At 29.6% G+C, this 10,404-nt stretch overlaps 2 protein-coding genes across 4 annotated transcripts in view; one reads left to right on the top strand and one right to left on the bottom strand.

Annotated features, from left to right (window-relative positions):
- Positions 1–10,404, bottom strand: part of LOC113068554 (gephyrin-like) — a 1,122,288-nt gene that overhangs the window by 879,861 nt on the left and 232,023 nt on the right. The window lies entirely within an intron of this gene.
- LOC113068590 (eukaryotic translation initiation factor 2 subunit 1-like) lies at positions 1,103–10,250 on the top strand. The gene is made up of 8 exons (XM_026241369.1): positions 1,103–1,222; positions 2,327–2,569; positions 6,180–6,259; positions 6,662–6,813; positions 6,899–7,005; positions 8,524–8,621; positions 8,707–8,850; positions 9,600–10,250. The coding sequence occupies exons 2-8, from the start codon at positions 2,329–2,331 to the stop codon at positions 9,723–9,725; spliced, it is 948 nt and encodes a 315-aa protein (XP_026097154.1). The 5' UTR covers positions 1,103–1,222; positions 2,327–2,328; the 3' UTR covers positions 9,726–10,250.

Here is a 10,404-nt window from a genome sequence, read left to right on the forward strand (position 1 = left end):
AAACAACAACAAAATACATTTTACATATTATGTAAGAATACATGCGGTTACATAAATGTAAAAAGCTTTAGAATTTTTACAAGCTTCTTATTTTGTGATCTAATATATATAAAAGAGTAAGTGTTACAAAAGGTAATATATGATGGTTTATATATATATATATATATATATATATATATATATATATTACTTGTTAAACAGATTAATAAATTAATTTTGCTTTTCGGGAAAATATAAGTTTTGAAAACAAAGTAAAATGTTTGTCAAAAAGTAAAGACTATTTTAAAAAAAATAATGCGGATTTGGTTGAGTTGTAAATAACGCCCAGCAGTAACGACAATAATGAAATGTATTTGGTTTACCTAAAAATAAATAGAACGTTTAGATAATTTAGATTGCTTACTGTTTAATCAATTTTATTTATTTATTTGTTTATTTGTTTATTTGCTTTTTGACGTTATCTTTTCTTATTTCATGTGTTATCGGTGGATATGAGATGATTTTACTCTGTAAAAAAAAAAAAAATGTCCACGGCCATAACGGCCTGGAAAAAAATAACAACCGTATATTTAAAGAATCTGTTTCTATACAACTTTATTTGTGAAATTTCTTCTTAACCTGAACATAGACTTGAAAATGCATGATCCAAACCTAAATTTGTATAATTCATGACTGAAAACATTTTATAACATAATCTTGATGTACCATTTTCATGGTAGTACAATGTTTGATTTTAAAATGGGTTTCAAAGGATAAATTTTGAGATTTTATATTTTCAAGTGATATATAATTTATAGCGATTTCTAAAGTGTGATAGAGAAAAAGGCAACAAAGAAGACTTTTTTTTGACAAAGGTCAGAACTCATATTATGATAGGTTTTGGGGTGCACTCTTGCAATAAATGAATCTATTACTTTTCCTACATAATTTTTGACAAAAAATATTGGTAAAATATATATTTTGCAACGATAACGTTTGTCATAATTAGATTAGAATGTAATTGTAGTATAGTGAAGTAAACGTAATCGGCCCAAAAGGGGCAGGTGGCAGTTAACAGGTTAAAATACATGCACACGTGACTTTTATTCTGTAGTTTGATTGACGGCGGTGACGCAACATCCTGCTGTGTCTTTCTCGCATCGAAGGTTCAATTTTCGCTCGCAGAAAACTATAGTTTCTGGAGGAAAAGGGTCTAAAGTGGGCCGATTGTGACACGTGTCAGGTGGGAGTGAGTTACTTGCTCTTCTGTGATCTTTGGGCTCACGTGGAGCTCGTGTTTGAGATGAAATGAGGGTTTGAATGACTGCTGTCAGTCATCATGCAACGCGTGCGCTCTTAAAGCTTCACTGGCAGACTGATCAATAAACATCACAACTGATCGATTATACAGTTTATAGATATCTCACACGTTCCATAAAGTACAGTAGTATATCAAATCATTCTGTTATATCTTTCATAAAATAGCTGAGAATCATCTTTTGTACAAAGTTAAAAGTATAAAATAAAATAAATAATTGACATAAGATTAAAATAAATAGTAAGAGCATATATTGACAAATAAAATTGGGACAAAAATAATGTTGACATTAAAATAAATACAAGTAAAAAATAAATGATACAACTGATTAAAATAAATAAAAATGAATTGAAATAAAATAATTCACAGTAGTGTACTGTAGTGAGTAGTATTATGTCAGTTTAACTGTGATGCTATTATAATTTTTATTAATATTTTGAATCAGTTTTTTATTTTTGTATTTTCCATTTTTAATTTAGTTAAATCTTCAGTTTATATATAGATACAGATATAGATATATATATTTAAGTGGTTTTAATAAAACAAATTTTTTAAATATACTATAAAACATTTCTTATTTATAATAACTCTGATAGTGAAAGATGATTTGAACAAAAATGATAACTCTAATAATTCTAATATAAATTTATTTTTGTACAGTATAAATTGGTTCTTTATAGATGCAAATATATAGCTTTTAAGTTTTAGAATGGGCTTCCCTCACTTAAAAAACAATTGACTGTATATTAAATTAGACTAATGGAATCAGATGGAAATCATTTTAAATTAAATGAATGGTTATAATATACAAAAAATTCAACACAAAATAAATGAAAATACCTCTCAAGTCAAAGTGGGTCTTTGTTAAATGTGAGCCCAAAGCATCACAATTCAATTAAACTACTTCAGTCTGTGTGCATTGAATTTATTTAATACACGAGTTTCATAATTTGAATTGAATTACTGAAATAAATGAACTTTTCCTCGACATTCTAGTTTATTGAGCTGCTGCTGTATTGTGTTGTGTAGAGATGCCGGGCCTCAGCTGTAGGTTTTATCAGCACCGCTTCCCCGAGGTGGAGGACGTGGTGATGGTGAACGTCCACTCTATCGCTGAGATGGGTGCGTATGTGAGTCTCCTGGAGTACAACAACATCGAGGGCATGATCCTGCTGAGCGAACTGTCCCGCAGACGCATCCGCTCCATCAACAAACTCATCCGCATCGGACGCAACGAGTGTGTGGTGGTCATCAGAGTGGACAAAGAGAAGGGTGAGAGTGTGCTGTTCTACCTTAACAGCTTCCTTCAGTCAAAGAGAAGACTTAATTTAAACTGCTGTCCACAATAAACTGTACTTGAACTAACAGAGCTGCAATATTATGATAACAAATTAATCAAATAATTTTTAAACTTTTTATTACGATGGTGTTTTAGTGCCACGTTGGCAAAAGAAATCGAGAATAAAATCTTTTATTTAGACTAATTCTCGAAACATTTTGACTTTATTCTTGTAATATTTCTACTTTATTCTCGTAATACTTCGTAATGTTTCTACTTTATTCTCGTAATATTTTGACTTTATTCTCGTAATATTTCGACTTTATTTTCGTAATATTTTGATTTTATTCTCGAAACATTTCGACTTTATTCTTGTAATATTTCGACTTCATTCTCGTAATATTTCGACTTCATTCTCGTAATATTTTGACTTTATTCTCGTAATATTTCGACTTTATTTTTGTAATATTTTGATTTTATTCTTGAAACATTTCGACTTTATTCTTGTAATATTTCGACTTCATTCTCGTAATATTTTGCATTTATGCTCGTAATATTTCGACTTTATTTTCGTAATATTTCGATTTTATTCTCGAAACATTTCGACTTTATTCTTGTAATATTTCGACTTCATTCTCGTAATATTTTGACTGTTTTCTCGTAATATTTCGACTTTATTTTCGTAATATTTCGATTTTATTCTCAATACATTTCAACTTTATTCTCGTAATATTTCAACTTTATTCTTGGAATATTTCGATTTTATTCTCGAAACATTTAGACTTCATTCTCGTAATATTTTGACTTTATTCTCGAAACATTTTGACTTTATTCTTGTAATATTTCAACTTTATTCTCATAATATTGCGACTTTATTCTTGTAACACTTCGACTTTATTCTCGTAACATTTAGACATTATTCTTGTAATATTTCAACTTTATTCTTGTTATATTTCAACTTTATTCTTGTTATATTTCAACTTTATTCTTGTTATATTTCAACTTTATTCTCGTAATATTTCTATTTTATTCTCCTAATATTTCTATTTTATTCTCAAAACATTTTGACTTCATTCTCGTAATATTTCGACTTTACTCTCGTAATATTTTGACTTTATTCTCGTAATATTTTGACTTTATTTTCGTAATATTTAGATTTTATTCTCGAAACATTTCAACTTTATTTTCGTAATATTTCAACTTTATTCTCGTAATATTGCGACTTTATTCTTGTGATATTTCAACATTATTCTCGTAATATTTCAACTTTATTCTCGTAATATTTCAACTTCATTCTCGTAATATTGCGACTTTATTCTTGTTATATTTCAACTTTATTCTCGTAATATTTCAAATTTATACTCGTAATATTTCAACTTTATTCACGTAATATTGCGACTTTATTCTTGTAATATTTCGACTTTATTCTCGTAACATTTAGACATTATTCTTGTAATATTTCAACTTTATTCTCGTAATATTTAAACTTTATTCTTGTAATATTTCAACATTATTCTCGTTATATTTCAAATTTATTCTCGTAATAATTCAACTTTATTCTCGTAATATTTCAACTCCATTCTCGTAATATAGCGACTTCATTCTTGTAATATTTCAACTTTATTCTCGTAATATTTCAACTTTATTCTTGTAATATTTAAACTTTATTCTCGTAATATTTCTACTTTATTCTCGTAATATTTCTACTTTATTCTCATAATATTTCGTAATGTTTCTACTTTATTCTCGTAATATTTCTACTTTATTCTCGTAATATTTCTACTTTATTCTCATAATATTTCGTAATGTTTCTACTTTATTCTCGTAATATTTTGACTTTATTCTCGTAATATTTTGACTTTATTCTCGTAATATTTTGACTTTATTCTCGAAACATTTCGACTTTATTCTTGTAAGATTTTGACTTTATTCTCGTAATATTTCGACTTTATTCTCGAAACATTTCGACTTTATTCTTGTAATATTTCGACTTCATTCTTGTAATATTTCGATTTTATTCTCGTAATATTTCGACTTTATTCTCGTAATATTTCGACTTTATTCTCATAATATTTCGTAATGTTTCTACTTTATTCTCGTAATATTTTGACTTTATTCTCGTAATATTTTGACTTTATTCTCGTAATATTTTGACTTTATTCTCGAAACATTTCGACTTTATTCTTGTAAGATTTTGACTTTATTCTCGTAATATTTCGACTTTATTCTCGAAACATTTAGACTTTATTCTTGTAATATTTCGACTTCATTCTTGTAATATTTCGATTTTATTCTCATAATATTTCGACTTTATTCTCGTAATATTTTGACTTTATTCTCGTAATATTTCGACTTTATTTTCGTAATATTTTGATTTTATTATCGAAACATTTCGACTTTATTCTTGTAATATTTCGACTTCATTCTCGTAATATTTTGACTTTATTCTCGTAATATTTCAACTTTATTTTCGTAATATTTCGATTTTATTCTTGAAACATTTAGACTTTATTCTTGTAATATTTCGGCTTCATTCTTGTAATATTTCAACTTTATTCTTGTTATATTTCCACTTTATTCTCGTAATATTTCAACTTTATTCTCGTAATATTTCTATTTTATTCTCGAAATATTTTGACTTCATTCTCGTAATATTTCGACTTTACTCTCATAATATTTTGACTTTAATCTCGTAATATTTTGACTTTATTCTCGTAATATTATTCTTGTAATACTACGACTTTATTCTCGTAACATTTAGACATTATTCTCGTAATATTTCGACTTTATTCTTGTAATATTTCAACATTATTCTCGTTATATTTCAACTTCATTCTCGTAATATTGCGACTTTATTCTTGTAATATTTCAACTTTATTCTTGTTATATTAAAACTTTATTCTCGTAATATTTCAACTTTATTCTCGTAATATTTCAACTTTATTCTCGTAATATTACGACTTTATTCTTGTAATATTTCAACTTTATTCTCATTATATTTCAACTTTATTCTCGTAATATTTCAACTTTAATATCGTAATATTTCAACTTTATTCTCGTAATATTAGATTTTTTTTTCAACATGGCACTAAAAGGCCATTTTATTGTATGTATTGTTGAGCCAAAGAAGAGTTTCCACTCTGGTGGACAATAAAGACATACTGTACTCTGCTCTAAAGTGTCCATCGAATATTCTCTTCAGAATCCAGGTGGAAGTAGTAGGTCATCTACTGTTTTTTGGAAATATATGAATTTGGAGATACTAGGTGCCTCACATACCATTTTTCACATACTATATAAAAAGGAAGTATGCAATTTTGGATGCAGCTGAATTGGAGAATTTGATGAGATAGGAGATGAGATGATAGCCACCGAGTGAAATGAGATGCCTTAAAGGGACTTTGCCCAAACTAAACCGTGTGTTGTGATCGCTGACTAACTGGATTGGAACACCTCTGATTGGCCATTGCATCCATAAGCTCAACATAACGCGTGTGATTGGTTGTTGGTCTAGTCTAATGCAACATGTGCATATCTAAATGTAATTCTGCAAAATGACAGTTCTCATTCACTTTGACCATTTCGAGGTGTTTTCTTCTTCAGGATACATTGATTTGTCCAAGAGAAGAGTGTCTCCGGAAGAAGCCATCAAGTGTGAGGATAAATTCACCAAATCTAAAACCGTGAGTATGCATTTTTTAGAAAATGGAAGTAAAATGAATTGATTTTTGTGTGTGTGTATTAGGTTATTTTTTATCATATAATAATAAAATAAAAAATTATTAAAAAAAGATTTACACTGTTTTCTTTCAATTTGGTCCCCAGATGTCAATTTGAAAACCCTACTGTATTCTGTATATTGTAAATAATATCTTGCATAATGCATGATGAGAAACATTCATGCATGTGAATGCAATTAGAGCAAATACTTTTATACACTGTGCATATATATTGCATTATATTTTCGGTTTCTTTTAAAGAGGTCTAAACTCAAAAACAGTGCAGGAAGATGAAGTGTATTTCTGAAGTGTCTGACCTCCATCTGGTCATTGTGGTTTGAAGATGTTGTGGTCGTTGTGCTGCAGGTGTACAGTATTTTACGGCATGTGGCTGAAGTGTTGGAGTACACCAAGGACGAACAGCTGGAGAGTTTGTTCCAGCGAACCGCTTGGGTGTTTGACGAGAAGTACAAGAAACCTGGATACGGCGCCTACGACGTCTTCAAGCAGGCCGTGTCGTGAGTGTTCAAGCTCTAAACTCAGGAAGACTTTCAGGTGAACATGAAAACCTTTGGCTTATTTTCTTTCTTGTTTTATTTCCAGTGATCCCTCCATCCTGGATGGTTTGGATCTTACGGAGGAGGAGAGGAACGTGCTCATCGACAACATCAACAGACGCCTCACTCCACAAGCGGTCAAAATCAGAGCAGGTATTTATCAGAGAAACATGATGCACTTTTTACAGTGCAGGTCATTGTGTGTGTGTGTGTGTGTGTGTGTGTGTGTGTGTGTGTGTGTGTGTGTGTGTGTGTGTGTGTGTGTGTGTGTGTGTGTGTGTGTGTGTGTGTGTGTGTGTGTGTGTGTGTGTGTGTGTGTGTGTGTGTGTGTGTGTGTGTGTACTTGTTTTTCTATTCTGGTGGGGACTTAAACCTGAATACACACAGACTAATGGGGCCTTGTGTCACGGTGGGGACCTAAATTGAGGTCCCCACGGGTAAACAAGCTAATAAATTACACAGAATGAAGTTTCTTGAAAATCTAAAAATGCAGAAAGTTTCCTGTGAGGGTTAGGTTTAGGGGTAGTGTTGGTGTAGGGCGAAATAAAATACGGTCTGTACAGAATAAAAACCATTACACCTATGGAGAGTCCCCACAAACATAGCTGACCAGACATGTGTGTGTGTGTGTGTGTGTGTATATTTATATATATATATATGTATATACGTATATGTATATATGTAAATATATATATATATATATATATATATATATATATATATATGTGTATACTGTATATATATATATATATATATATAAAATGTATTAATAATAATTTATTAATAATAATTTATTTTATTTTTAATGACGCCAAACAATGAATTGCATCCAAAATTTAAGTTTTTGTCTATATATGTGTACTGTGTATATTTGTTATGTATATATAAATACAGACACATGCATGTGATTAAGAAAAAGATGTTTGTTTATATATAAAATATGGATATTTTTATATATATATATATATATGTAAAAAAAAATTATATACACGTGTATGTGAATTTATATATGTATAATAAATATACACAGTATATTATATATTGTACAATGTATATTCATTTATTATGTTTTTTTTTACTTTTCTTTTCAAATATTCTCTACATTTTCAAATGTTTTCAAATGCAAAAAAAATCTATAAGGCTTCAGTAATTTTGAAGAAGAGAAATATCATCTATATACTACTGATCAAAATTTTGAGGTCATTAATTATTATTATTATTATTATTTAAAGCATGCATTAAATTGACCCAAAACTAACAAAGACTTTTAAGCAAGTGCTATTCTTTTGAACTTTTTTTCTCATCAAAGAATCTAGAAAAAAAGTTTTTCAACTAAAATATGTACATTTTAACACTGATAATAATAAATAGAAATTTGTATTAATATTTCACAATATTACTTAAAAATAAAAATATACAAATCATTTCTTTCAGATTCATTGAATACTGTATGAAGCAATGCTTTTCATTAATTGCTTTCCTTTTGAACAATTTTTAGTTTCAAAGGAGAAAACAAATTGAAATAAATACAATTGAATTAGTTATAATAAAATGGATTAAAATAAAAACAGTTGATTAAAATTAATACTTAGTTAAAAGGAAATTTTTAATATATATATATATATATATATATATATATATATATTGATGTGTGCTTTATCCCATGGACAGACATTGAGGTGGCGTGTTATGGATATGAAGGCATTGATGCTGTCAGAGACGCTCTGAAGGCGGGGCTTAACTGCTCCACAGAGGCCATGCCAATCAAGGTGCGATCAGCTTCCTTTAAACTCTGCTCTTGCAGGTTCATCTGCTGCAGATTCTGTGATTAAAACTGTGTCCTTTTCCTTTCAGATCAACCTGATCGCACCGCCGCGATACGTCATGACCACCACCACACTGGAGCGCACCGAGGGTCTGTCAGTGCTCCACCAGGCCATGACCGCCATCAAGGAGCGCATCGAGGAGAAGCGAGGAGTCTTCAATGTCCAGATGGAGGTCAGGCAATTCAGAAATACACTTGATCTTCCTGCACTGTTTTTGAGTTTATATCTCTTTAAAAGACACCAAAAATAGAACGTAATATATGCACAGTGTATAAAAGTATTTGCTCTAATTGCATTCGCATGCATGAATGTTTCTCATCATGCATTATGCAATATATTATTCACAATATACAGAATACAGTAGGGTTTTCAAATTGACATCTGGGGACCAAATTGACAGAAAAAGTGTGAAAAAAATAAATGAAAAGAAAATATGATTATATGATATAATAAATACATAAAATAATAATTCAATACGAATAAGATACACACAAAATACAAATGAAAATAAAAATAAATGCATTACATTTATTATAAAAGCTTTAAAATAAAGTCGTAAATAGTAAGTAGAAAAAATTTATTAAAACAAAAAAACCTCCAGATACATCAAAAATTGATTAAAATAATATTAATTAAAATTAGCTAATACATTAGCGAGTAGAAAAAAACAAAAATACTATAGAGAATATTTAGAGTGTAAAAAGAGTAATAATTCTATAAGTATTTTTTTTTATTCTTCCAGATGCATTGAACACCATATGAAGCAATGCTTTCTTAAACTATGTATTTCCTTAATAGAAAATTTGGATGAAATTAAATACATACATATATAGCGAGTCCAAAAATCCAATTCAATATATAAGCATATTTTATTAAAGTATTTGCTCCGATTGCATTCTCATGCATGATGTTTGTCTTCAGCCCAAAGTGGTGACGGACACAGACGAGACCGAACTGCAGCGACAGCTCGAGCGTCTGGAGCGAGAGAACGCAGAGGTGGACGGAGACGACGACGCCGAGGAGATGGAGGCCAAGACAGACGAGTAGTGCTTCAGATGAACTGATTTCAACTTTGACACAAACCTCACACTGATGTTCTGAACCGGTGGCCTTTTAACCCTTCACAGCTAGGATGAATATTAACATTTCAGCTGTTTCACCAATGCAGAGTGAAGACGGTAAGGATCTCGCTCTGCTTCGATCTCAGTAAGAAATCTGGAAAGTTGTTGGACGCTTTGTATTCTTTTGCATCTGTATTTATTGACATGCTGCAAAGCTACTGATTGAGTGAACATTTGATTTAAAATATCTAGTCAAAAACATACTTCAATGAAACTTAAACGTTTTCAAAATTGGTGTCTAAATGACATTTCATTGTTTTGTTTTTTATTTTTTACCTAAAAGGAAATTTCTTAAAAATTCTGATTTAGGCATTTTGAATTATTTTCAAATGCAAAATGAATTAATTCAAATGTTTTTAGACAAAATCTAGGTTTGGTCAAGGAGGGAGGAAAAATTCCCAGCAAATATTTGTGATTATTGATGAATTAAATCAGCATCTCATGTTGATAATTTGATTGTCCTAATTGTTTCTAAATATTTGCTGTAAATAATTCATTCACAGGCAAACAATTGTATTTATAATTCATAATTATATTTTTTTACTTCAAACCATTTAAGGTATTGCCAGATCTTCCAGTGCTTTTTTTATGTTTATAATTTACTA

Source organism: Carassius auratus, linkage group LG45M, assembly GCF_003368295.1.
Source record: "Carassius auratus strain Wakin linkage group LG45M, ASM336829v1, whole genome shotgun sequence".
Taxonomy (NCBI): Eukaryota; Metazoa; Chordata; class Actinopteri; order Cypriniformes; family Cyprinidae; genus Carassius; species Carassius auratus.

Coding starts and splice junctions, on each gene's coding strand:
- LOC113068590 (XM_026241369.1), top strand. CDS start 2,329: ATGCCGGGCCTCAGCTGTAGGTTTTATCAGCACCGCTTCCCCGAGGTG. Junction 8,622..8,706: donor CAGAGGCCATGCCAATCAAG/GTGCGATCAGCT, acceptor TTTTCCTTTCAG/ATCAACCTGATCGCACCGCC. Junction 8,851..9,599: donor TCTTCAATGTCCAGATGGAG/GTCAGGCAATTC, acceptor GTTTGTCTTCAG/CCCAAAGTGGTGACGGACAC.